The sequence below is a fragment of the Microcebus murinus genome, chromosome 1 (genome assembly GCF_040939455.1).
Source record: "Microcebus murinus isolate Inina chromosome 1, M.murinus_Inina_mat1.0, whole genome shotgun sequence".
Lineage (NCBI taxonomy): Eukaryota > Metazoa > Chordata > Mammalia > Primates > Cheirogaleidae > Microcebus > Microcebus murinus.
The window spans coordinates 91,507,857-91,535,396 of NC_134104.1; the positions used below are offsets into that span (position 1 = coordinate 91,507,857).

The following is a 27,540-nucleotide window of genomic DNA, read 5'->3' on the forward strand; positions in this document are numbered from 1 at the left end:
GAAGATGAAAATTAGGCCTGGCACAGTGTCTCGTGCCTGTAATCCTAGCACTCTGGGAAGTTGAGGTGGGATTGCTTAAAGTCAGGAGTTGGAGACCAGCCTGAGCAAGAGCAAGACCCCCTCTCCACAAAAAAATAGAAAAATCAGCCGGATGTAGTGACACATGCCTATAGTCCCAGCTACTCAGGAGGCTGAGGCAGGAGAATCACTTGAGCCTAGGTGTTTAAGGTTGCAGTGAGCTATACTGATGCAACTGCACTCTGGCCTGGGCAACAGAGAGAGGGACTCTGTCTCAAAAAAAAAAAAAAAAAAAGAAAAGAAAAGAAAAAAACTTAAACATAACCTCTCCATTTCAGCAGACTTCTTAAAGAGGCCAAGTCTTTTAATTTTCTTTAATTTCTTCACATTCCAATAAATTCCTATCAAATTCAAGCCAGAACAGATTAGCTGAACATTGTATAACTTTACAAATTTTATTTAAACCCAGTATATTACACATGCATAATTGGATTTCTTAAATAATCAAATATTAAGTTTGTATTATACAAAGATGGTACTTCAACCTTGAGTTTACTATATTAAGTCAGTCCCACTGGTGGCAGTTTATTATGAATATACTGTGCGTGCTATGAAATGGTGAAGATTTCTACAGTCTATAAGAATTAAGTGTATTTATTATGTTCTCTAATTGGTTCCTATGACTTGGACCTCAAATAGAGAAAAATCACAATTAAAGAAATCAATACCAACAAAAAACACATTAACTTTATTACAGGTGTAGTTTAAAACCAGAAAACAAATAAGCTATGACTAATGCATGGCAAAGATAAGAAATGATATCACTATGGTGTTTGATCAGCACTATAGGCACTAACTTTGTGGAACTGATAATTTCATGTCTGAAGATCAAGTAGTGAAATAAATTAATATGCAAGAAAAGTGAGATGGGAAAGAGTGACAGCAAATGTCAGGGTAATACTGAATTTTCTACATTGATTTGGAAGCAAAAGGACCACTGTCAAATTACAACATCAACTAAAAGTTGTGGTTTAATTTATAAAATGTAAAAAAAACTCAAAGTTTATAGAAAACTCAAATATAAAATATTTAATAAACTGTCTTTCTGCTAACCCAAAATGTTTACTTATAAACGGAGTTAATTTCTTAACTCTATGCAATATATCAAATTTAGAAGCCAAGTAATTTCTAGTATGCATTATGTTTATACCTAGAAAAATCTTTTTAGAATTTTTTATTTTGAAAAGTACGTAACAGGTATGAGAGGCTTATCAAAGTTTTTCAAAACTCAGTATATTTTTCATACCTCCAGTAATCTAGAAACCTAAAACATAAACTGAATTAATTTTGAAACTATCTTTGACAAGATAAAAACACCAAGTATGTATCCAAAATTCATTTTGAAAATATAGTCTCAAATAACTCAAACCAAAGGTACTGACCATTGGCATCCTCCAGAATACTGAGTTCTAAATGAATAAAAATTTACATGCAGTTTTCTAGCTTTTAAGAGAAACATTTCTTTTTCATTAGAAAAGCTGTCTCTAATGAATACAGTATTAGAGAAATAGCACAATTCTTATTCAGTCCCTAAATTTTCCCAGACAGAAACAGGAAATTTTATTTTTCCCCCTAGTTTTATGTATTGGTCTATGGGGCTTACAAATAGCAACACCCTTGGGCTGATACTATCATAAATTTTGCTTAAATTTTGAGGGGAGGAAAATAAAAAATCACACAGGTCAAAACTGAATCACATAAACTGACCGATTGTACTTCAGTAAATGAAAGGCAATTCTAAAATGCAAAATAGGAGGTACAGTGGCTCACACCTATACTCCCAGCACTTTGGGAGGCCCAGGCAGGAGGATCACTTGAGGCCAGGAGTTTAGGACCAGCCTGGGAGAGACTCCATTTCTATAAAAAGATAAAAATTTAGCTGGGTGTGGTGGCACATGCCTGTAGTCCTAGCTATTCAGGAGGCTGAAGTGGAAAGATCAATTGAGCCCAAGAGTTCAAGGCTGCAGTGAGCTATGATCCACACCACTACACTCCAGCCTGGGCAACAAAACAAGACCTCCTTTAAAAAAAAAATGCAAAATAAAAGAGAATTAAGGCAGCTGTAAAAGAAAATAAAACTTATCTACCCAAAATAGTGCTACGGTAGTATAATTCATTCCTTAAAAAGTTGTGTGTAAGTCTAGGTCTAGATATAAGAGCCAAAAATCAAAACAAGTATTGCAGTTATGATGCAGTATCAGGTGCTTTTACTTCAGTGAATGAAAAATAGTCACAACTCAAACGAATGGGAATTTAATATGAATATATGCACCTCACCAGAGATGTTTATGTTTATTACCAGGGATATCTTAGCAAGTCCATATTCCTCACAAAGTCAGTACAATTGTTGTAAAAAAATCAACTGTGGTTCTGAATACCCATTCACAGTTGACCTCAACAACGTATCTGATATAGGAGACTGATTATCTGTGACAGGCAGAAGCATGTGGTGGTCCTCAGTCCCAAGTGGAAGAGCTAGTGGTAAAGTCACATCAGAAGGCTTCACATCCATTGTTTCTGATAAAGGACTTTTTTGTATGGAATCTTGCTCACTCACAGTATGATCCTCCACACTGGAATCTAAAGTTTTATCTGCACCTAAAATAGAAGGGGAAAAATTTATATTATCTCTTAAAAACAAAACAAAATCCCTAAGGTAGATTCCCAGAACTGTACTCCAATTTCCACACCTTTACTAAACCTGTTTCTTTTTGCTGATATGCCCTCTTCATTATCTACACAAATTCAATCTGGTCCTCAAGGCTAGATTCAAGTATTAACTCCACTATAAAAATGGACTTGCTGGGCGTGGTGGCTCACGCCTGTAATCCTAGCTCTTTGGGAGGCTGAGGCAGGCGGATCGCTCAAGGTCAGGAGTTCGAGACCAGCCTGAGCAAGAGTGAGACCCCATCTCTACTAAAAATAGAAAGAAATTAATTGGCCAACTAAAAATATATAGAAAAAATAAGCCAGGCATGGTGGCGCATGCCCGTAGTGCCAGCTACTCGGGAGGCTGAGGCAGGAGGATCGCTTGAGCCCAGGAGTTTGAGGTTGCTGTGAGCTAGGCTGACGCCACAGCACTCACTCTAGCCTGGGCAACAAAGTGAGACTCTGTCTCAAAAATAAAATAAAATTAAAAAAAAATAAAAATGGACTTAATCATTCTAAGAATGAAATAGAGTGTGTTGTTTCTTATGTACTTTATCACACATTTGCCAATTTTCATCTCTCTTCTTGCTATTTAACATTATACTCAAGTATGCCTTGAATCTTCAACTAGACTATAAATTCCTTGACAGTAAACGTAAGGTTATACTTCTCTAACTCCTTCAAAGTACTGAACAGTAATATACCTTAAGAAATACTCTTAAGTCATTCATTGAATGTTTAATGTTCTTTCAATGTTTTAATGAGTAGTTCATACTATTCTGTGAGTTCAATTTCAGAAGTATGGCACTTTCATATATTTTTAGAGGTAAGAAATTCTGTTCTACTCAAGGAAGCAATTATCATACTGATGAAAGATATACTTTTGCCTTCAAATTTTCCACTAGCTTTAACATGCCTGTTAGTCCAAAGATTTCAGTTTTACTATCTTCATTAAATACAGACAAAACTGTATATTTACTTTCATAAAATTATAATTTTCTGTATTCTTACCAGACTATTCTTCAATTCAACCAGCCAAGAATACAGCCTGTGCTTTCTTGTTCCAGCGACTTTTTACAATGTTCTCTGCCTGGAATGAACCCTCCATTCCCCGTCTCCATACTTTGAACTCTTCTCTAGCCTTCAAGTGCCCTAAAATTAAGCCTTTTCTAATACCTCGGAAATATTTAATATCTTCTTTTTAGCACTTTTGCATTTATTATGTCCTACATTTTCCCTTGTAATTATTTATTTAGATTTCTGGTCTCCCACAGGAGGTTGTAAGCTCTTTGAGGACCAAGACTATGCCTTGTTCAACTTCATATTCCCCACATTTATATGTACTTTATAGGAACTTAATAAATAGCTGCTGTAATTAATGACTCACTGCAGTTTTTTGAGTTTCTAACTTAATCTCTACAATGTTTATTATATTAAACTTACTATTATCTTTATATACCAAAGAAGCCTAGTGTCATTTCTAATCATGACACAATAAAATGGTACAGTGAAATTTTCTTAAGGATTTCTTTTAACCAATGGACCCAAACCTTTGTAGTCTGACTTTCCATTTTGATATATTATAACAATGTGGTGCTACCCATTACCCTATTCCCTCTTTATACCCTTCTGACTAGTGTTCATGAGAACATTTTTCTTCATAATAACTATAGTAAACCTTGGGTTACCTAGACTCTGGTATGGGGGACAGTGCTACATAGCCTGCTTCTATATTCCTTCATTCTTGAAATTGTTCATTAGTCAGGTTTTTAAAGAAAAATATTTCAGAGATTTTTTATTAGAAGCTCAATATGAGAAGAAATCCTGAGTGAACTTTTCTGCAAATTCTAAAGCCACTTTTGTCATATTTATATATCTAGTTTTTAAACAGACATTTAAACTGTTTAAATACACATCTTAACATTTTAAGAAACAGCACCAATGTGAGACCACTAAATTAAAAAAAAACAAACAAAATAAGCATTTACCAGAATGGACTTTTGTTTTATGCTTCTTTAAATTTTTGATATCTGTATAAGAATTTCCACATAATTCACAGATAAATGGTCTTTCTCCTGAAAAACAATTTTAAAAGTTTAAAACTTCAATATTTAAAAGCTGTCAGCTAAGACACAAGTATCAGTGTTTATGAACACAAGGCAAATATTATATTATTTAAATTTGGTTTCAAATTACCACTTTAATAATTTTGTTATAATATAGTAACATGAAAAATTTTATGCATATAATCACTCCTTCTTTACTGTATACAAAGCATCCCTATTTAGGGAAAACTGAGCATTTTCATTAACAGAAATTTGTTTGCAAACTAAAAAAATAACTTATTCTTTTATTTCTATCAGATATAGAGTGAGTGTCAATTATATGCCAGACCCTGGCTAAGAGCTAGGGGGGGAAAAAGCATAACTATGGTTTTTGCTCTCAGGTACTTTACAAATTAGAAAATCCTCAAAAATAATTGACAGCATGTTACATTATTATAATTCTTTTTAAGTAAGAACTATTCAGTGCTTTATACTATAAACTAAGGAACATGAGAATATAGGCATTACCAATAAGTTTATTAAATCTCTACTAAGAAAAATAAACAAATAAATCTCTACTTAAGTACTTATACTATTCCAGGTAGGAATTACGAGAAGGAACTTTTAAAAAGAAAAAGTCAGAAGAGTACACTTTCAAAGTGGCATTTTCCTTTGTTTTTAACATTTTTTACATTCATTATTTTCTTCATACTTATACACTACTTTTTACAATAAACATGTCAGTATTAAAATTTACTCTTAAAACTTGCATAATAAACACTGTTTAATAAGAAAATCTGATGTTATTTTGGTATTACCTACTCCTTTTCATTTCTTGGTAAATCTGTGCAATTTAATCTGAATCATTTAAAAACTATTGATTATCTGGCATATTTCTTGGAAAATCTATACAATTCTTTACCAAATTTAATTCACACTCCAAATGATTAAAAAATAAGCAAGTAAGAAGTTGATATTTATACACTAAAATATTGCTATAGGTAAAGTATGATTAGATATCATATAGTCCAAAATGGTTTAAAAGTCAAGGTTTACATAAAAAGAAATTAAGAGAGAACAAAAAATAATACGTTCTCCCTAAACACAGACCTGTATGGGATCGAAAGTGTTTGTTGAGCTCTCCTGAGGAAATAAAACTTTTCCCACAAATACCACATATGTATGGTTTTTCACCTAGATGGAAAATAAAAGATAGCGAAGTGGTATACTATACCAATATAATATTTATCAGTTACAAATAATCTAAAGTAAGCTGTTCTCAAATACTATTTAAATTAAAACCTCTCTATATTGTATTTTAGAGGTATTTTCAGTGATTCAACTTAAATGAGTGAGTAATTATTTTATATTATTCATGTAACCTGATAATCTTCATATATTAAAACTTTATTCCTGCAAATGTCCCTCCTAGTAGAGATGAGCTGGGTAAGGAGTCAATGTTTATATGATTAAAAACATGTAAATTCATTAATCTATATTTCTATTCTTGCTATCTGAATTATTAAAGGAGAATAAGAGCATTTAGGGAAGATTCTTTTAAAAAATGTACCCTATAAAAAATGAGAATCTTTGACCAATACAGTTTGCTTCAAAATTAATATTTTGCATTTGAATTATCTGTTCTATTTGTAAATCTCAGAATGTTTGTGCAGGAAAGGCCCTAAGAAGTTATAAAATCAATGTTCTACCCAAACCCAACCCCTACCTCTTAACTTCGCTCCACAATTTTATCCAAAAGACATAAGCCTTCAAGAGGCTAAAAAAGCTTTCTAAAGTCATAAAACATGTCTCAAGTGTATATATTATTAAAATTATCTCACTGATTTTAATGTATAAGTTACATGATAAAAAAAATTTCACCCACCTTATATTATTCTAGAAGAGAAGCTTTCATATCTAACATGTATGTGAAGATCATAAAGCTTCAAGTACAAATATCTAACTATAAAATCTACAATATACTCTCTATAAAACACTAATTCCCTTTTTTATTTTATTTATACCGTTCCTTATTTTAAGCAGTTTCTCCCTATCAAAATCTTACCTGTATGTTTTCGAGAATGAGTGATAAGAGAACTAGAGACAGCAAATGCCTTCCCACACGTATCACACACGTAAGGTTTTTCTCCAGTATGCCTACGGACGTGATAGGTCAGGGTGCTGGCTTGGGCAAATCTCTGTCCACACCTATCACAGACATATGGCTTCTCTCCACTATGCTTCCTGTTAGTAAATAAAGTTAAGTAAGTAAAACAATTTGTAGGTCAATCTATATAGCAAGCATTTTTCATATCATTTTTCATATAGCATTTTACTTCATCTTAACAGGCTAAGATTATATATTTACAATCAATAGTTCTTTCAGTGTAAACACTGTCAAAATAAATGTTTTAGTTATTGTCAAAACATTAGTTCTGAGATCAGTCCAAAGAATTTTGCCATCATCTTTATAAGGTTGTCAGTGGGCCCCTAATAATGCAGGCAATTATTTTCACTAGTCTATTCACTCACTTGTCAAAGTTCTTTCCTCAAACCACCAAAGTTCTTTCCTCAAACCTCCTCCCCTACCCTCACTCTCCTCTGACATCCCTACTTCCTATTTCACTGAGAAAAATTTAAGTAATCAGAAGAAAATTTCTACCATTGCAACTCTCCACCTATAGCCATTTGTACCTATATAATTTGCTTTCCCTCTGGTGGTTAACTATAGCATGAAGGTGACAGTTCATCTGAATCTAACAACTCCCATTTGTATACTGGATAATCCTACTCAATGATTTCACTCCTACAATTTCCCCCATCCTACATCATCCATTTTTCTTACCCTATTGGATCACAGCAGCATACAAATATACTGATATGTCTCCATCTTAAAAAATAAAAAAAAGACCCTTAATCCCACTTGTTCCTCATTTCTCTGCTCCCCTTTATCAAAAACTTGAGATTCTAACTGTTCTCCCATTTCTTCTCTACTAGCTTCTGTTAACTTGCTTTTGTCAAGAGTACTGCTGACCTCCTACTTTGCTAAATTCAAATCAATTCTCAGTTTTCATTTCCATATCATAGAATTTTACATAGTTGTTCCCTCCCTTCTGGAATAATTTCCTTCACTTGGATTCCAGGACAGCCACTTTCCAAGTTTTCCTCCTATACCAGAAGCTCCTTTCTAGTCACCTCTGCTGGTTCTCACCCATCTCCCTGAACTTGTAAAGTTAAAGTGCTTCAAGACTCAAGTCTTTTTTTTTTTTTTTTGAGACAGAGTCTCGCTTTGTTGCCCAGGCTAGAGTGAGTGCCGTGGCGTCAGCCTAGCTCACAGCAACCTCAAACTCCTGGGCTCAAGTGATCCTTCTGCCTCAGCCTCCCGGGTAGCTGGGACTACAGGCATGCGCCACCATGCCCGGCTAATTTTTTTATATATCAGTTGGCCAATTAATTTCTTTCTATTTATAGTAGAGACGGGGTCTCGCTCTTGCTCAGGCTGGTTTTGAACTCCTGACCTTGAGCAATCCGCCCGCCTCGGCCTCCCAAGAGCTAGGATTACAGGCGTGAGCCACAGCGCCCGGCCAAGACTCAAGTCTTTTGATCTCTTTTCTATCCACATTCACTCTCCTGGTGACTTCATTCAGTGTCGTAGCTTTAAATACTATCCATATGCTGATGACTGCCAAATTTGTATCTTCAGCTTGAACCAGTCCCAGAACTCCAGACTATCTATTGCACATCTTTATTCAGAAGTATAATAGTCATCTCAAATTTAACATGTTCAGAGAACTGTACTCCTAAATTCTTACACTACCACTTAAACTGCTCTACCCACAAGACTTCTCCATCTCAGTTAATGGCAACTCAACTTTTAGGTACTCAGGCCCCAAACTTCACAATAATCTTTGACTCTTTCCTTCAGATCTCACAATCCGTCTGCAAATTCTGTTAGTTCTACCTTTAAAATATTGTATATCCAAAATACAATTACAAATGTCACTGCTATTACCCTAGCCTGAGCCATCATCACTCTTGCTTCGGTTTTATCTGTAGATTCCTGTTTACCCTGTTTCTACTTTTGCAACCCTACAGTCTTTTCCTATTATAGCAGCCAGAGTGATCCTCTTAAATACATTTTAGACCATTCTGATCTTATTTCTGGACTAGTCTGATCTTATTTCTGGACTAGTCTGATCCTATTTTCTAGTAGTTTTCCCCATTTGCTTATTCTCCTCCAACCACCATGGTTTCCTTGTGGTCCCTTGAATGTGCTAAGAATACCGTATGGAAGAACCACAATTAGAACTCTGGCTATTCTGAATTCTAATATAGTAGTCTATTCATAAGACTATGGTTATTAACAGACTAAAAGATCAAACAACTCCTGTTTTTTGTTTTTTTTTACCTTGCATGAATCTTGAGATTGCTAGAAGTTGCAAATTGTAAATTGCATACATCACATTTATAGGGTTTTTCCTCACCATGATGCATGCGACTATGGAAGACTAGCTGGCATTTCTGAGCAAATCCTTTATCACACAATTCACATTTGTATGGCTTCTCACCTAAAGGAACAAGTAAATAAAATTTATATTTAGAAGAAAATATTCTGTTTTAGTTGCTTAAGTAATTATCAGCATTCAAAAGAGTTCATCAACAGTACTAGTTTGGTATTCAGAAAATGTTAACTGCTGGAAGTAAAAGCAAATAGGATTTCTTTCCAGACTACTGAAAACACCAGTAGAAGTAAAATAAATTAGTGTTTAACTTGTAATAGTGAAAGATGATCAATGAGAGACATACATACTGCATCTTAAAAAGTACAAATCTAAGTGTACCAATGGATGCTCATACTTTACCACCAGAAAGAGGACATGCAAAATAAAGGTAAATGTTGAAGCTGAGGACACAATGTTTATGTGTAATTCTAATAAACATATTCATAAGTCAACAAAATCTATGAGGTATATAACAAGAAGTGTTGGCAATATCTGAAAATTGGCCTGAGGTGTAATTACTTTTTCTTTATCAGTTTTAGTATCTTTGTCTCTGTTAAGTATTTGGCAAGCTAGAACCAAATTTATGCTTACTTTGAGGGAAAATGGTATAAGGAGCTGATGCATTAGGACTTAAAGTATCAGTTATAATAAAACAAATGGCCATTAAATACTTGGTTACAAGTAAATTTTCAATAGTCTGTCCAGGCACGGTAGCACACGCCTGTAATCGCAGCACTTTGGGAGGACAAGGTGGGAGGATCACTTGAGGCCAGGCATTTAAGACCAGTCTGGGCAAGACAGCAAGGCCCCCAACTCTTTTTAAAAAGAAATTTTTTAAAAACCAAGGCATGGTGATGCATGCCTGTAGTCCCGGCTATTCTGTTGGCTGAGGTGGGAGGATCGCTTGAGCCCAGGGGTTCAAGGTTACAATGAGCTATGATTGTACCACTGCACTCCAGTCCAGCCTGGGTGACAGAGCAAAACCCTAAATTTGAACAGTCTAACATTGGTAAATACTTTTATGAATAGAATATATCAAATTTTGGTGACAAGTAGTATGTGATATGTTCTGTATAAAAAAATTTAGACACAGTATAAAAATAATTATATTGCCTCACAAACCAGTCTTACCTGTATGAGTTCTTACATGCGTTTTCAGCTGGTTACACTGGGTAAATGCCTTTCCACACAAGTGGCAGACATAAGGTTTGACTCCTTTATGTATTCTCATGTGCCTTCTCAAGCTGCTGGCTTCTGAAAACACTTTCCCACATGTGTTACACATTGGCTTGGCCTTGGAATACCTCTGATCCAGCTCTTCCCCAGAGTTCTCCAACTCATAAGGACTCTTGACACTGGCTATATTAGACATAGAGTGTTCTTTCAGAGCACAGTTTGGCTGTGATTTTCCTCGTTTCCGTTTCATTGTAACAGTTTGCACAATATCTTGTGCTGGAAAAGTATTTTCCATAACTGATGTCAATTCGAGTTCTGAATTATCATTTCTTTGTGTAACTTGTTCTACTATGGGTGCGGACAATTTATTTGTATCTAAGAATAATTCAACAGATGCATTCTCTAAAATGTCACTGGGATATTGCACTGTTTTATTCTGCCCTGTTTTCTGGGAGTTGAAAGACTTCTTTTTCTTTTTACTTTGAGATGACTTCTTTGCTAAAGCTCCTTGTTTAGGATTTGCCTGAACTAAATCTGTAGATACTTCTGATTTTTCCCGATTGTTGTAATCTCGTAGAGTAAGAAGACAAGTCTGTTGATTCAATTCAATGTTTCCAGTAATACTAGACAACTCTGTAGAAGAGGGATTAGCAATAAAAGCAAAATCTTCCATCTTTATTTTACATTTAGTGACCACCTCTTCCACTTTGAGATAGTCAGCAGCCTGATGAATTTCTTTAACATTCCAACTGTAAGGAAACAAGGCTAAATGACAATATTCTGATCAAAGAAAAACTGTTTTTGAAACAGAGATGCAATATACTTCAGTGTCTTTTAAAGACCTAATGAAGCAGAATGCTGAAAAAGGTGTAAGTAAGAGAAAAACATTTATATAATTAATTCATTCAGAATAATGTTCAGATAAAAATCTCCAATTTTACAGAACTTGAAAAGACGAAAAATAGCTATTCACAGGTGTCAATGAACCAGTACATAAAAATGAAATGTTAAGTTTTCTGGCTGTTTTTAAAAAAACCCTAGAACACAAAAATAGCTGCTGGCAACTCACTGCCTACTCCCATTCACCCTGAGGCCTCTTCAGATAGCAACCAACTTTTCTGGATTGGCAACAGGAAGAGTAATAAAACTTGTTTCCTACTATCTTCCCCTGCTCCCCTATGAGGGACTTTAAGTTTCTCAAACTTTACTATGCATGTGAATCACACAGGGAGCTGGTTAAATGTAGATGCAGATTCAGGAGGTCAGTGATGGGGCCTCAGATTCTGCATTTCTAGTAAACTCCCTGGTGATGCCAATGCTGCTGGGTTACAGTTAGGGTCACTTGGAGGAACACATTTTAGAATGTGTTAAGCTCTCTCTAGCAACCCTCCCACACCTTTTTTGGTGACACTCAACCCAAGTTAACTGGAGAGTTTGTCATTAGATTTATATAGAAAAGTAAATGCCACCATGTTCAACATTCTAGTCAAGGTTTACTGAGCATCTACCATGGGTAGTACTAAGGAGATATTTAAAAAATAGCAAAATGAAAAATAAAAAAAAATTAAAAAGGAACAACAAATAATCCCTGCCCTTCAGAAGCTTCCAATGTAGTGAAAGGTTTGTTTTAATCCAGCAGTGGCTCTGGCATTACTAGCTGAATTAATTGGGATAAGGCTGCACCTTTAGGGGCTTCAATTTTCTTGGCTGTATAATTAGAGAGTTTAGTTGGCATTAATACTAAAAATATGACCCTTTTAATTATGTGAGGATGGAAATGCATACACACACACCCTCCAGTAATGTTCCTATTTGCCATTTTCCCCAAATATTGTTTAGCTCTCTAGGAAGATGGTATCTTTTCCCTCTTTATTATAAGCCAGAAACATGTTTATATAGTGCTGGTAATACTGTTTTTTAAAAAGGACTAAATTAAAAACTAGTGTCAAGAATCTCTAGGATCTCTAGAAATCTACAAATTTCTATCCATGTTCCCATCATCTTCTAATTAAACCTGCTTTGACTCAAGTGCCACCTGTATGTTTCCTCTTATTTAATTTAGCATTACAATGGATTTTAAAAAATTGTCTTTTATTATAAACTTAATCATTTTCCAACTCATTATAGATTTATAGGCTAACATGAAAACCCTGACCACCAACTTGGAGAATATTTCATTCTCTGGGAAAATCCATCCCAAGTTCCTAAATATATTACAAATAAACTTTTGGTATATAATCTGAGTCTTTTCCCTAGATAAGAAAAGTTACCTAAGACATTCTTTTCTTACAGCTCTTGGCTGTAATTTTTAAACTATATAATGAATGATTTTTGTGATCGAGTTAATTCGCTATTTTGTAAAGAAACAGAACAAATTCCCCAAATATAAAAACAATCGTATCCACCTTTTATGCAAAATGTTTTATACGTATATACAGCATCATCACTCTCCAAAAACATTACATTTCTTCTTATGCATTTTTATTGATTTTGTCACGTAATCTATTATTAAAAAGTACAATAAATGAGTGACACTAGTAGAATGAAAATCAAATTTATTCTACCACTTATGTGTTACTGAAAAAGATCTTTTGGTCTCAAATTATAATTATGCTTCTTAGTGTTCCAGAAAATGAACCACCAAACAGATAACAAGGTCAGGTAGCCTTAAGACCAATATAAACTAGCATTAAGTGATACACTAATTATACAATATCAAAATAGTAATTCATATAAACTATGTATTTCATAGACAGCCTATAATTTCAGTCAGTTAAGAAAACCAATCAGCATTTATTTACTTCAATAATTGATCTGCTTTTGTTTGTAAGTATTAAGTAACAGTGTTTCTGAACTTGCTTTCATCTTTTTTTTTTTTTTTTTTGAGACAGAGTCTCACTTTGTTGCCCAGGCTAGAATGAGTGCCATGGCGTTAGCCTAGCTCACAGCAACCTCAAACTCCTGGACTCAAGCAATCCTTCTGCCTCAGCCTCCCGAGTAGCTGGGACTACAGGCATGTGCCACCATGCCCGGCTAATTTTTTCTATATATATTAGTTGGCCAATTAATTTCTTTCTATATTTTTATAGTAGAGACGGGGTCTCGCTCTTGCTCAGGCTGGTTTCGAACTCCTGACCTCGAACAATCCAGAGCAATCCACTCGCCTCAGCCTCCTAGAGGGCTAGGATTACAGACGTGAGCCACTGAGCCCGGCCTTGCTTTCATCTTTTGAACAGCCAGGGAAGGTCATTTAATTACATATTGCCGGATATATGCCTAAATGGTTTATAAGATTACTTCATTTAATCCTCAAAACATGCCTGTGAAATCTATTATAATCCTCATTTTACATACAAATGAAAAATCAGAGATCCAAAGAAATTAAGTAACTTGTCCAAGATCACAGAGTATTAGAACCAAGGTAGTATGGCACCAGAGCCTACTTAATTCTATTATTCTGCCTGTTTTCTTAATCATAAGTTGTAAGCCTTTTTGTTTTGGTGTAAGTCCTCTCTTACATTTCTGAGTGGGCTCAAAGAATTAGCTCCCCAGCTCCGCAGGAAAGACATGTACCAGAAAAGACTGAACAAAACACCTGGCTCTTCTTTACCCTGGCTCTTTCCATGAAGGCTCAAAGTGCTCTGCCCTGTGTTCAAATCAATTTAAGGTTTTTCTCTGGTATAGTTAATTGAGAAAGGGAAACCCTTTAATTGAAAGTCAGCCAAAATTCACTGGTCTTGTTATTTTTTACTAAATATTCTAAATTTTAAGATCAGAGATGCTTGCATAGTTAACTTTAGCAAATTTAAATAATTTATCATGTGAGGTTAATCTATGACACTGTTCCTTTAATCAATTAACACAGAAGTGACTCACTTAAAGATTTCATTATACTAAAATTTAAAAATAATTCCAGAACAGCACGAAGGTTGCCTTTTCAAAAGGATTAAGTAGTACCCTGATTCTAGTTTTTTAAAGAAGTTTATTTCCATGATAAGCTACAATATAAAAGGGAGGGGAGGATTTTGCTTAATGTGTACATGCGTATCTCCATAGAGATCATCTGGAAAACAAAGAATGAAAATATATAAAAATATTAATAGTGGTTATCAGTGGGTGGCAGAATTTTAAGTGTTCCCATTTTTTGATTTTCCTAATTTTTCTCCAAGAAAAGTGGAATTAAAGGGAAGGGAGGGGAGAAAAAAGAAAACAAAGGAAGGAAATTAATGTCCACTGGGAGTTGGTTCTTTAAGTAAATCCGTATTTAATCTTCATAGTTAACACCAAAGTAGGTATTACCATCTCATTTTTAAATGGGGAAACTGAGGCCCAAAGAGGTTGCATCTTGCTCAAGGAGACATAGTGACTAACACACAAGATCTAATTCCAAAGCCTATAATCTTTCTATGTCACAAGATTATGAACAGTCTACTTGTACCCATATTTTCATAAGAGATGGAATTAAGAAGACAGGGGTAATCCTGATGAGTTTCTTTGCTTTTAACACCTCCACATTCACCCCACAATCAGTAAATGTAATGCTATTAATTCATTAAGTGGGGAGACACACAGTGCCTGCATTCATTATCAGATTCATTAGAACCTACCTGCTGTTAATGCACTGACAGCAGTAAGCATTTTAGAGAAGAATTCTAGCATCTCCGACCTGACTTAAGCATTAATACAGTCAGTTAACAGAGATAACAGAAGGAGCCCCTGCCATGTTATGCTCCAACAAAGTTATTTTCCAGAATCTAGATCAAGAAGAAGTCCCACATGCTGCTGTTTTTGTTGGCAATGGGAGCACTATTATATGACCACAGAGGTTCTTCCTTCTTTCCCCATCTACTCTCCACTCCAAACACCTTAAGAGGTAAGGGATAGAGTGAGGGAGAGAAATCAGAGAAATATGAAAACCAAAAAGCAATGGGAAATTGGAATTCACTTAGAATTTGTTGTGTTTGAACTTAGAGTTTACATAACTAAAATCACAGGCTTTGTTTCAGTAAATAAATGTGTCAGAAATCCTACTAACATCTGTGCTTTTTGTGCTTATGAAATGTTGTCTGCTCATCCCAAATCAGTAATACTGACTTTTTTTTTTTTGAGACAGAGTTTTGCTTTGTTGCCCAGGCTAGAGTCAGTGCCATGGCGTCAGCCTAGCTCACAGCAACCTCAAACTCCTGGGCTCAAGCAATCCTGCTGCCTCAGCCTCCCAAGTAGGGGGTACTACAGGCATGCGCCACCATGCCCGGCTAATTTTTTCTATATATTAGCTGGCCAATTAATTTCTTTCTATTTATAGTAGAGACGGGGTCTCACTCTTGCTCAGGCTGGTTTCAAACTCCTCGAGCAATCCACCCACCTCGGCCTCCCAGAGTGCTAGGATTACAGGCATGAGGCACCGCGCCCCACCCTGACTTCTTTATTAAAACATTGTGTGGGTAAATATTTGAGGACTGAGTTCAGAAAATGGATGTTAAAAAACAAATCTACTTTAGCTCTAAAGACTTACTGACTAGCTTTTACAACTGAAAATAAAATGTGTACTTTACCTGTCAAGATTTAAAGTTCCTGTATATATAAACTCCAACAATTTCTGAAATCCATCAGCCTTCACCTGACTCTGATCAAGAAAGACATTGTTCTCAGAAGTGCTTCTGTAGATTGCACCAAAATACTCACTAAACGAGGCGAGCACATTCCTATGAGCTTTAAACTGGAATTCCCCAATCACTATGGTGCAGTCACAAAGAAAACCTGCTTCCCGTTGTTTGTTCAGTCTCTCTAAAAGGTGTTCACAGTGGTGTGAATACTGCATTTTGATATCAGAATGGAATTTCACCCGAGATCTAAAAGACAAAAAGAAATAGTAAGTCAGTAACCGTACATTTTTATGAAACATTCACTCAAGCAATTGATGGGGGGAGAAGGGACAGAGGACATAACATGAAGTTAGCTCTCATTTTATCATTATCAAGCACATATGGTTAAAAATGTTGAAAGGCGATGCACGGTGGCTAACGCATGCATTCCTAGCACTCTGGGAGGCTGAGGCAGGCTGATCATTTGAGCTCAGGAGTTCAAGACTAGCCTGAGCAAGAGTCAGACCCCGTCTCTACCAAAAATTAGCTGGGCATAGTGGCACATGCCTCTAGTCCCAGCTACTCGGGAGGCTGAGGCAGAAGGATCGCTTGAACCCAGGAGTTTGAGGTTGCTGTGAGCTAGGCTGATGCCATGGCACTCTAGCCCAGGGAACAAAAGTGAGACTCTGTCTCAAAAAAAAAAAAAAAAAAAGTGCTGGAGGGGTATGTGACTGTTTTATCTTGACCAACTAACACAATTTTTTGGACACCTCAATAAATAAAGATGAATGAAAACACTTCCACTAGCTGAAAAAAGCACCACAAAATTTCACGCTTTTACATCAGTTGAGCTTTCAGACTTTCAAGCTCAGGAGACATATGCATGTCAAGAAAAAAAATTTAAAAGCCAGTAAGAAATGATCACTTGAGACAGATGGGGGGAGACACTGTAAGAGTTGTTTAAAATTGCTCTGAAATCACCAAAACCTGTTAGTTTCCCCAGTGCAGTTTCACTAAAACGCAAGGCGGGTGCCCAGGGGGCGGGGAATGCACCGAGCCTAGGACTGTCAAAGGTTCCATTACTCGCCACACTTTCTCCCCTCCCTCTCTCCACACGAGGCGGCGTCAGAGAGTGAAAACCAAAGCCGGTCCCGCCTCGGCTTCTGTTACCCAGCCCTCCACCCAGCTCCCACTCCCGCGAATTCCCACAGCAGAGGTTGTGACGAAGGCCACCACCCGGGCTGCCTCGCCCAAGCTTTCCACTTTCGCTCTGACCAGTGCTACAACTCCAAGGAGGCTGCCCTCCGATGGCCCAGGGCCTGGAAAGAGCGGAGATGGCAGGCTGGGGGTAAAGTCAGAACTCACCGATAGCAAACCAAGGGGGGAACACAGTTTCTTCACAGTCTCTCCGCCATCTTGGGAGGACGTCACCGCGCTTCGCTCCGCCTCTCCCTTCTTCCTCCACCGCGGCGTCACGTCCGGCTTTGTCATCCCGTAGCAACGCAGGAGGCTCTGGGGCCGTGGAGGTCCAACGCTGGCCAGGTTGGGACTGGCCGACCCACAGAGACCGCACTTCCCCTCATGCTAGGGACCCCCCACCCCGGGACAGCAGGCATTATGGAAACGAGATCTGAGGACTCGCTCACAGCGCTCAGCCTGTCCTCCTCGTTCTAAGCATTCCGGTGGGCCGACAGGCGTCGTCTCGCGGTCAGCCCGGATTCCAGGCCGAGGCCGGGCAGTGCCGCACAGCGATCGTGTCTCCTGGGGCCAGCTGCGCATTGCATGCTGGGGCTTGTAGTTGCTAGTCTTATCCCATCATCCTCCCCTTCCTCAGGGCCCCACCCGTGGGAACTGCTGCGTTGTGTACCCGCGCTCTCGGCCATTCGGGATTTTTGAGCTGAGACTGAGCACCCCTTTCCCGTTTACGTACCCGAAAGCGCTCGGGACCCTCTCGTTCTTGTTCGCACCAGCCAACTCTAGCTCAGTTTCCAGGATACCCTTACCTGGTGATAGAAGTCTGAGATGCACGAAAGCGAAGCCAAGCAGTTGGGCACGCTGGGCATGCGCAACGTTAGAGGAAGGTGGGCTTTATACCGGAAAAGGTTTTCCTGCGTCTGGACTAGACAAATTTTAATAAAATTATTTATATCGATTTCAGAATTTGAAGGATAAGATACCAGTTTTCTTTGTAATATACAAAAGTATCAGAAAAAATAAGTCGTGTTGGTATGTTAGAGTGGATTCTTCCCCAGTACCCGCGGACATTATAAACTCTCAGAAAACCAGAACTTCAACATTTTTTCTTGTTAAAAGTTATGTGTCAGGACTGCAAGGAATCTTCCCTCGACTTTATTCATCTCTTCACTCCTTAACGTATTTTTCTCCTTGCTCTATTTATAAATTCCTTTGTTCTCTAAGAATGGTTTTGAATAAAAACCATAGCCGTATTTTTATAAGGAAAAATTTGAGGCTATTTTTTTCTTGATTTCATCTTTCTGAGTATTATGTTCTTTCTGATTACATTTTTTTTGTAGGTGCCCTTTTCGATAATTAATTCAGAAATTTTTATGAACTTAGGTATCACGCATGACTGTGTAGAATAGGAATAAAATATGGTCTCCCGGAGTTTAGGGAAAAATGCAATCTCGAGGGGAAAACTACGAAAACCCAAGTGACATAAAAAGAATGTTCAAGAAGCGCCCATTCTTACACTGTGTTTGATATCCACTTTTAGTCTACATTATTTTTCAATATTAAGATTGTGACTCGAATTCATTGTTTTAAACCTGGGGCACATCATTCGCATGTCAAGCCTTCAGTAAAATCCTTTGGTAAACGAATAAAGTAACATTCAAATTGAAAGCTCAAAAAATTCTGCAAGTTGCTATTATATCATGTCTTTGAGGGATCAGAATAATTTATAGTAATTATAGGTTAGAACACCAGTCCCAATCGAAAAAGGAAAGGTTGTTTCCGCGCGGTTTCGAACCGGGGACCTTTCGCGTGTTAGGCGAACGTGATAACCACTACACTACGGAAACCTTGTTGAGGGCAGTAGCTCTATAAACCCTTGATATGTATGTGATAGGCAGCTCGTAAGTATTTAAATCAAAGGGAATTAACGTAATTTTAAAGGTAAAACAAACAAAAACGGAAAAAATAACCATACGCTCAACTGAACAGTGCTGAAACTATTTCGAAACTTTGAATTTGCATGCACTTTCTTTCAAAGGTACCCTGGATACCTCTGCAGAAATCAGGCGTTGCCTTTGGGTACACTTTTTCTTTTCCAGGAATGAAGCGTTTTATAACGCATCTTTCCGCATCTCGCTCTCCTCACAGTCTGGGGACAGCTTGGGCCTTCCGCTGGCGCTGGCAGGCTGGCCGCACGCGGATCCCGAGTCCCGTAGCTTTCGTTCAGCCGGAGAGAAAGCGACTTCAGACTCGGGTGGAAGGACCTGTAAATTATTTTTGAATTTCCTCCCCGTGCTTCCGAAGACCAACCAGAGGTTCTAATTTGTGTGGTTTAAAAATCTTCCACAGAGTGTGCAAGATCAGACACCAAGATGCATTTTTTTCTTTTACATGAATCTACTTAAATTTTTCTGTTTAAGAATTTCCTATGACCTTAGAAACTTCACTTTTTCGGCAAAGAGGCAGCCTCCGTATTCCTGAAAATCCAGACTAGAGAATGAGAATTAGCTTCTAGATTACACCACAGGGATATAATCCGACATTTTTTTTTAAATGTTCTACCATTTTATTAATAATTGTATGGATTTTGTTTAGAAACCGCTGGAAGGAAACACAACAAAGCATTGCTCAGGATACAGAAGGAATATTAAACGCTCCTGAAACTCATTTTTAATCCCAACATTTTCTTTCTCCTTTTAGAAGTTGAGCGTTTCAGAAGCAAGGATACTGCCTCCTCCTGCTACAACTTTCCCGTTCAATCTCCTCCTTTCCCATTTTCATGGGCGCATTCCAGAGCTCCCTGGAGCCAGCACTTGCTAACCAAACTTAAGCGGCTTTGGAAAATAAAACTCTTTGTGGCTCTTCAGAATTTTCGAGAAATGCCCTGGTGAAGGGTTCGGTTTGTATCTTTTGGTAGGAAAGCCGAGTTTTCCCCGATATTAGCTTTCCGCCAGTCAGGGTGGGGGTGGCCCAGCCCCTAGGAGAAGCAGCGGCGGGCGGCACTACGGGGCTCACCGGGCGTCCAGAGAGCCCAGGGGCCCGGGGCTCTCCCGCCGCCGCCGGCCCGAGCCAGCCGGGCGCAGGCCTCACCGGGCCGGGGCCTCTGTGACGCGGCATTCCAGGCTGTAGGCCCTGGCAGAGCCTGCCGTCGGGGCCGCCCGGCGACAGGAGGCGGCGGCGCCAGCGGCGGCATGAGCTTCCACCAGCTACCGGTGGTGATCGACAACGGCTCGGGAATGATCAAAGCGGGCCTGGCTGGGAGCCGGGAGCCCCAGTTTGTCTCCCCGAACATTATGGGCCGCACCAAGGGCCACGGCTGGGCGGCCGAAGGCGAGCAGGAGCTGTACGTGGGCGACCAGGCGCAGGCCAGGAGAAGCTCGCTGTCCGTCAGGTACCGCCTTCCCGCGGCGGCTGTGCCGGCGTGCGGCCGGGGAGGAGGAGCCCGAGGAGGGGAGCGGGCGTGACAGGGTTGAATAAGGAAGCCAGGAGAGGGAAGGGCTCCGCCCGTTGGCGTGGTTGCAAGTTCGCGGGCCGCAAACCTCCTAGAGTACCAAACATCTTAAGGACTGAACACTACTGTTCTCTGTGTCTAAACAAATGTATTCAAACGTATAAATAAAGTTATCGTTCATAATATATGAATTCATTTAAGAATATTACTTAATTCATGATCCCTTTTGTCATTTGGGTTATTCTCTTCAGTTAATTGATATTAAACTTGTACTGTAATGTAGGGATTTCCCAATTTTTTAAAGTCATAAACAGTCTTCCAAAAGGAGGAGGAATGGAATGCAGCAAAAATTGCAGAGGAAGGTGGCTGTGCTAATTTTTGTTGACAGTTACCTTCTCTGAGAGGCTGTGGCAGTTATTGCCCATAAGGGGTAGTGGTAACAAATACGGGGATTAACCGTGGTTTGAAGAGAATAGGAACTGGAAAGATAAAAAGTTGTCCTTTATCTTATTGCTCTCCTTACAGCTACCCAGTGGAGCGTGGTCTCATTACTTCCTGGGGGGACGTGGAGATCATGTGGAAGTATATCTATGACTATAACCTGAAGCTAAAGGCATCTGATGGCCCCGTCTTGATTACCGAGCCAGCACTGAACCCACTGGCCAACCGGCAACGGACCACTGAAGTGTTCTTTGAGCATCTGGGTGTTCCCGCCTTCTATATGTCCATCCAGGCTGTGTTGGCTCTCTTTTCTGCTGGCTTCACTACTGGCCTTGTGCTGAATTCGGGTGCCGGCATTACTCAGTGTGTGCCCATCTTTGAAGGGTACTGTCTGCCTCATGGTGTCCAGCAACTAGATCTGGCAGGCCTTGACCTCACCAGCTATCTCACCATACTGTTGAAGAACCATGGTGTCATGCTGCTTAGTGCTGCAGACAGAAAGACTGTTAAAGACATTAAGGAGTCCTCTTGCTATGTGGCAATGAACTATGAAGAGGAAATGGCCAAGAAGCATGACTTGACAGAGAAAATTTACAGACTACCTGATGGGAAGATTTTCAAGCTCCGTGATGAGCTCTTTACTTGTCCAGAGGCCCTCTTCTCCCCCTGTCTCATGAGCCTTGAGGCCCCTGGCATTGATAAGATGTGCTTCAGCAGCATAATGAAATGTGATACAGATCTGAGGAATTCCTTCTTCTCCAATATTCTTCTTGCTGGGGGATCAACCTGTTTTCCTGGTTTTGACAAGCGGCTAGTTAAAGATATAGCAAAGGTGGCTCCTGCCAACACCCCAGTACAGGTTACAGCTCCCCCAGAAAGGAAAATATCAGTGTGGATGGGAGGTTCTATTCTTGCATCCCTGTCTGCCTTCCAGGACATGTGGATCACTGCTGCAGAATTTAAAGAAGTTGGACCCAACATAGTACACCAAAGATGCTTCTGAAATACAGATGAAATGGTTAGAAGAAAATGTTTTGCATATTTGCATATATGTGACAGAAAAATTTGGATATTATATGTTTCTGGGAGAACAGAAAATACTTCAATTATTGGGATGTGCATGTCTTTGTTGCTTTTCTATAATGGGGGGGATAATAATGGTGAAGCAGTCAAACAACAGATGTTTATTGAGTAGAACCAAGTTAAATATTTTAACCAAGTTAAAATAGTGTTTCCTATATTGTATCTTCTAAAGTTGACCTTGGGAGCTTACATTTCCCTTGGAGAGAGCACATAGTGGTATGTATACTGTGTGCCAAATAAGTGATCAGTTTAAGCTTGTTGAAGTTTAGGGAAAGAAGGTTGCTGTCACGAGGAAAGACTTCATAGCAGAGGTATGTCATCATGGATGGGGTGGTATTGAGATTGGTAGGGGAGGGCAGACATCCAAGCAATCATAATAAAATGAGCAAAGGGCTAGAGATGAGAATGAACAAAGCATATTCAAGGCATGTTTAGTATAGACTGATTTTGTTTAAGTGAAGAGCTCATATGGAGAAGAGCAAGAGCTATGAGAGGCCAGGAACTGAAAGGCTTTAAGTGCTAAATGTCCTATTGGCAAAGGGGAGCAATTAAAGATTTAAAAACAAGAGACATAAGGAAATTATATTGTGATAAATGTGGTGGTTTGAGAATAAATTGAACTGGGAAGGCCCTGGAAACTCAGTGATCAATTAGAAAGTTAGTAGTCCAGACATAAAATAGTCAAGTCTGATACTCAAGATTATAAGCAATAGGAATTTAAAAGAAGAAATTATGAAAAATTGACAAGACTTCGTGCCTAATTAGATAGACAGAAAGGGGAAGGAAGGGTCTGAGGTGATGTGGGAAGCTGAAAGCATGGTGGTAGCATTGACATATAACATATTCAGTATCTACTGTATGTAACGTGTACTAAGTGCTAAGGAGTCAGATCCTGCTCTTAAAAACCTGGCAGTCTAGTAGAAGAGGTGGAATTCATACCTAAATTACAATAATATAAGGTAGAATATAAGAGTGTCTTAAGAGAAGTATAAAATGCTCTGGGGTCCATAGCAGGCTCCAATGCCAGTTGAAAGCACAAGGAAGATTTTTGGTAGATGTGGCTAGAATTTAAACCTAATGGAATACCTTTCTCTCAGAATTTAGAGGGCAACATATATGGGTTCAGGTCCAAACCCTGCCACCTGCCAGCTGCATGACTTAGGCAAGTTGTTTAAACATTTTGAAGATAAATTTCCTCATCCAGAAAATGGGGTTGCTGATCACTGTCTCACAGGGTCATTATGAAGTTCAATGAGACAATGTACTTAAAGGCACTTTCAAAAATATGTTATTTTTGCTTATAGAATTAGAGAATTTACAGGTCCAATTCAGATACTACTTCCTCCAAGGCATCAAAATTGTTCCTTTGTGTTTCAGCGCATTCTATAGCTTGTACTTCTATTGACCACTTAATTTATGCAGCATTATTTTTTGATTTGCTTGTCTTTCTCCCTCATTAGATATGCTCTTAGAAGACAGGGATTGTGGGCTTTTCCTTTTCATTTCTGCCCCCTTCTCGGATGCCTTCCATGGTACATTTCAAGTAGGTATATAGATATATAGAATTGAGCAGAAGCACATTGCTAGCAAAGAGAACTGATTTCATTCCTTGGCAAGGAGTCTCCCATTTTAGTGATTGTAAGACTAGGTTGAGTAAGGTATAGAAATTATCTGAGGGCAGTTTGAACAGTTGATGCTCACACTCACTAGTTTCATAAGCATTGTAGAGAGAATGATCCCAACTCCTCATTTTAGAATTCATAAAGCATTTTTTAAAATGATAATAGGGTTAGCTATACGTTATCCAATTTAAACTTCAACATCCCAGAGAAATAGGCAATATAGGTATTATTCCCATTTACAGATTAAGAAATAGAGATTTAAAGAATTTAACAGATTTAAGTTTTAATGTGATCCCAAAGTAGCTTGCTCATAGTAGGGCACACAGTCCTTGACCATAGTCTCTTAGGCCAGCAATCCCCAGCTTTCTTAGCACCAGGGACTGGTTTTATAGAAGACCATTTTTCCACCATCGATGGGGGTGGGGAGTTGCAGAGGTCTGCGGCTGGTCCCCAACAGTCCTGAGGACGGGAACTGGTTTATGGCCATGAGGTTGGGGACTGCAGTCTTAGGCAGTTAACCCAGCAACTGTCCTGGAATGTCTTGAACACACGGGATCATAGATGATCCTTTTCAAGTAATCTAGGGAAAGGGAATAAGATGTTGTAAAAATTCTGTTTAGTTATATTTCCCTGCCCTTAGAATGGTCCTAAACCAACCCGTGTTAACATTTCACTTTTCTTCTCACAGATGGAGGACCAATAGCGATTACTGCACGTTTACCCAACTGAACACGAGTAAAACTTTTAAGATCAGCCTCCTGGTTACATGGAAAACCGCATTATTCTGGCCATTATAAAAATCTGCTACAATTTATGGTGGAATGTTCCTCTCTTTTTACCTACTCACGACACAGCACTATTTTAAAGCAAAGTCGATTGAAAAACCTTTCTTTCCTAATAAAAGGGAGTCAGTCCTTAATGTTAAGTGTCAATGGGAAAAGAAAAGCCAAACTCTGTAAAATAATTTTAAAGATTTACTCTGAGCCAAATTTGAGGACCATGACCCAGAACCAAGATCAAGAAGCCTTGAGCAAGTGGACTCAGTGTGGCTGGGTTACAATTTGGTTTTATACATTTCAGGGAGACAGGGGTTATGGGTAAAGTTATAAATGAATACGTGGGAAGCATACATTGGTTTGCCCTGAAAAGGTGGGCCATCTCAAAGGGGGGAGAGAATGCTTACAGGTTATAGATTAGTTTAAAAGTTCTTTGACTTGTAATTGGTTAAAGACATGAAACTTTGTCCAGAGGCTTCAAGTTTTAAGATAAGAAGCTGTTTATCACCGAGAAGCCACAGGACATATATTTGTTGTGTAAATTGAGGACATGCAGCTTTGTTTAGCATACCCATAGGCCAGTTAATGGGTTACAAAGGATGTCACCAAGAAGGGGGGTGGGGCATGATGAGGCATATCCAACCTCCCTCCTCTTGGCAGGCAATTTAGGTTTAGGATATTTCTTTGGCCATGAGCGGTCCATTCAGTCAGCCAGTAGGGGGGTGAGCCTTAAGATTTTATTTTAGTTCACATAATTTTAAGAATGAAGTTGTTACACTTAATAAAACCCATCCTCTGTCCAAGAAGAGGCTGAAGAAAAGGCATTCTAAGGAGAAGGGAACAGTCTGCTGAGCCCATAGGAGATCCTGGGTTAGTGCGGCCTGTGAATCTATTTGCGTAAAGTTCTCCAACAAATGTGATGATCCGAATTGGGAAACACTGTTCTGTGTCCTCAGAACAGTGTATTTTTTTGTATTTTCTGTGAATGCCCTTTTAAGGTAGTAGATAAACCACATCTGGTTTCTAGGGCATAGAAAAAGGCCCTCGGGAAGCATCTAAACTTTGTCTCACCTTCAAAACACGTAGCAATGAAGAACTAAGCGGAGAAACGTACAAAAGCATTGAGAGTTTTCCGCGCCATGGGGGAAGGGCGTCATTCGAACTCCAGGCAGGAAATGGAACTTAATTTTTTTTTTTCCCCCCCTGGCGAGACCGACTCTCGCGAGAGCTGTGGCGATGATCCGGGCCAACCCGCGCGGGCGGCGGCTGCGCCCTTTATAAGGAGATGCGGAACGCCGAGCCGCGGGTTGCGGAGGGTGGGCCCGGGAGGGGTGTCGGCCATTAGTGCCTAACCCTAACTGAGAAGGGCGTAGGCGCCGTGCTTTTGCTTCCCGCGCGCTGTTTTTCTCGCTGACTTTCAGCGGGCGGAAAAGCCTTGGCCTACTGCCGTCCACAGTCTAGTTTGGAGCAAACAAAAAATGTCAGCGCTGGCCGGTTCACCCCTCCCGGGACCTGCGGTGGCTCGCCCGCCCTGCCCCGAGCCCTGCCTAAAGGCCGCGGTCGACCTGGGGCTTCTCCGGAGGTGCCCAATGTCGCCGCGAAGAGTTGGGCTCTGTCAGCCGCGGGTCCTTCGGGTGCCAAGGGCGAGGCTCAGGCCTGCTGGCCGCAGGAAAGTAACGGAGCGGGTCCCTTCACGCGGTGCGCTTCCCTGAGCAGTGGGACTTGCGCCCGGGACTCAGCTCCTACATACATCTTGCTGGGGGTGTTGCAGGGGTCCTGCAGCCTGCTTTCCCACTGGAAGGGGGATGCCGATTTTGCGCGTCGGTGACCCTTCGCCATCCGTGGTGGTTGTGTGGACCCTCAAACCTGGTAGATTGGGTTAGGGTGCGTGCAGATTGGCAGGAGACGTGAAGGCGCCTCCATAGTTGGCCCAAATCAATGGGCATTGAGCCGGGGTTGCCAGCCAGATGTTCCTGTGTAGATTTGTTTTCCTCTTCCACTCCCATCTTGCGTTGCCCTTTGTCGTCGTTTTACAGCTTGCCTCTCCCAAAGTTGGTCTCTACCAGTCCCCTCAATTGGGTGCAGGAGAGCACTGATTTTTTGTGAGAGCATTAAAAATTTAATAAGTATTTAACTAGAAGACATAGTTCTCTAGAAGAAAACTATTTTTAATGGTCGTTGCTTTTCTTTCTTTTTTTTAGAGACAGTCTTGCTCCGTCGCCCTGGGCTACCTACCGAGCAGTGGCTGATCCAAGGTCCCTGCAGCCTCAAACTACAGAGCTCAAGTGATCCTCCTGGCTCAGCTTCCCAAGTAGCTGGGACTAAAAGTGTGTGCCACTATGCCGCCTAATTTTTTTTTTTTTTAATGTATTGTAGAGATATCCACTCACTTTGTTGCCCAGGCTGTTCTGGAACTACTGGCTTTAAGCGAGCCTCCCACTCTGACCTCCGGAAGTCTTGGGATTACAAACCTGAGCGGCCCAGTTGTTTTTTTGTCTTTGCCTCGCCTTTAGATGCAAAGTAATAAGTAGTGTAAGATGGAAAAGAAGTTTACAAAGGAATATGTGTCCCTGCCCCCAGAATTGGGTCTGGTTTCCTTTAAGAAAGGAAGCTGATGGCTCACTAAGTTAAAAGAAACAAAGGACAAAACAGGCCTTGGTCCACTCATCCCGAATAGGAAAATGTAATTTCAGTCTTTTGTGTGGATTCATCCCAAGTCTGCACCCTGGCTTCTTTAGGACTGCTATTCTGGGGTCAGTTGCCAGGAGAGATAGCAGCCCAGGGGCCTGCATATAAAGGCAGACCATTAGGGTGATACTCAGCCTAAAACCTGTTTATTGAAAGGGTCAATAAATTTATGAATATGTATGTTTGTAGCATCTCAGCCTATTACCTGAAGTGGGTTTCTTGGAGTTGTGTAACAAATACATTTCTTAGC

The 27,540-nt window shown here is 39.5% G+C and overlaps 3 protein-coding genes and 1 non-coding gene across 10 annotated transcripts in view; 2 read left to right on the forward strand and 2 right to left on the reverse strand.

The window, feature by feature from the left end:
• Positions 1–4,300, forward strand: part of LRRC34 (leucine rich repeat containing 34) — a 28,521-nt gene extending 24,221 nt beyond the window's left edge. For both annotated transcript variants that reach the window (XM_076004014.1, XM_076004020.1), the window contains exon 12: positions 3,742–4,300. In XM_076004014.1, the coding sequence (XP_075860129.1) occupies positions 3,742–3,855 (114 nt within the window). In that variant the 3' untranslated portion in view covers positions 3,856–4,300. The remainder of the gene's footprint in view (positions 1–3,741) is intronic.
• On the reverse strand, positions 362–18,113 carry MYNN (myoneurin). 4 transcript variants are annotated; one of them, XM_076004010.1, is made up of 8 exons: positions 17,401–18,113; positions 16,136–16,302; positions 10,406–10,633; positions 9,181–9,340; positions 6,838–7,016; positions 5,883–5,966; positions 4,716–4,802; positions 362–2,676 (listed from the first exon to the last, which is right to left on the reverse strand). In XM_076004010.1, the coding sequence occupies exons 2-8, from the start codon at positions 16,269–16,271 to the stop codon at positions 2,414–2,416; spliced, it is 1,137 nt and encodes a 378-aa protein (XP_075860125.1). In that variant the 5' UTR covers positions 16,272–16,302; positions 17,401–18,113; the 3' UTR covers positions 362–2,413. The 4 variants fall into 4 exon arrangements, with proteins under 4 accessions (XP_075860125.1, XP_075860115.1, XP_075860121.1 ...); XM_076004000.1 differs by having other exon boundaries at positions 10,406–11,199; positions 16,006–16,302; positions 17,401–18,112; XM_076004006.1 differs by lacking the exon at positions 5,883–5,966 and having other exon boundaries at positions 10,406–11,199; positions 16,006–16,302.
• Positions 18,114–19,003: 890 nt separating this feature from the next.
• On the reverse strand, positions 19,004–19,076 carry TRNAV-AAC (transfer RNA valine (anticodon AAC)). Its single transcript has one exon. It is a non-coding gene; the product is annotated as a tRNA-Val (tRNA).
• A 1,262-nt stretch (positions 19,077–20,338) lies between these two features.
• ACTRT3 (actin related protein T3) lies at positions 20,339–24,640 on the forward strand. Of its 3 annotated transcripts, XR_012919722.1 has the most exons (5): positions 20,339–20,620; positions 21,206–21,953; positions 22,056–22,139; positions 23,665–23,747; positions 24,515–24,640. XR_012919722.1 is itself a non-coding variant. In XM_012779247.3 (3 exons), exons 1-2 carry the CDS (start codon positions 20,421–20,423, stop codon positions 22,122–22,124), a joined length of 1,119 nt encoding a protein of 372 aa, XP_012634701.1. In that variant the 5' UTR covers positions 20,339–20,420; the 3' UTR covers positions 22,125–22,139; positions 24,515–24,640. The 3 variants fall into 3 exon arrangements, 1 of the variants encoding a protein (XP_012634701.1); XR_012919721.1 differs by having other exon boundaries at positions 21,206–22,139; XM_012779247.3 differs by lacking the exon at positions 23,665–23,747 and having other exon boundaries at positions 21,206–22,139.
• Positions 24,641–27,540: the final 2,900 nt, after the last annotated feature.

What these genes read in the sequence shown, in the direction of transcription:
- MYNN (XM_076004000.1), bottom strand. Translation starts at nt 16,271, where the DNA reads ATGCAGTATTCACACCACTGTGAACACCTTTTAGAGAGACTGAACAAA. An exon ending in AATCTCAAGATTCATGCAAG is followed by an intron (nt 7,017 to 9,180) that starts GTAAAAAAAAAC and finishes ATTTACTAACAG; the next exon opens with GAAGCATAGTGGAGAGAAGC. An exon ending in TCATTCTCGAAAACATACAG is followed by an intron (nt 5,967 to 6,837) that starts GTAAGATTTTGA and finishes TTTTCCATCTAG; the next exon opens with GTGAAAAACCATACATATGT.
- ACTRT3 (XM_012779247.3), top strand. Translation starts at nt 20,421, where the DNA reads ATGAGCTTCCACCAGCTACCGGTGGTGATCGACAACGGCTCGGGAATG. An exon ending in AGAAGCTCGCTGTCCGTCAG is followed by an intron (nt 20,621 to 21,205) that starts GTACCGCCTTCC and finishes CTCTCCTTACAG; the next exon opens with CTACCCAGTGGAGCGTGGTC.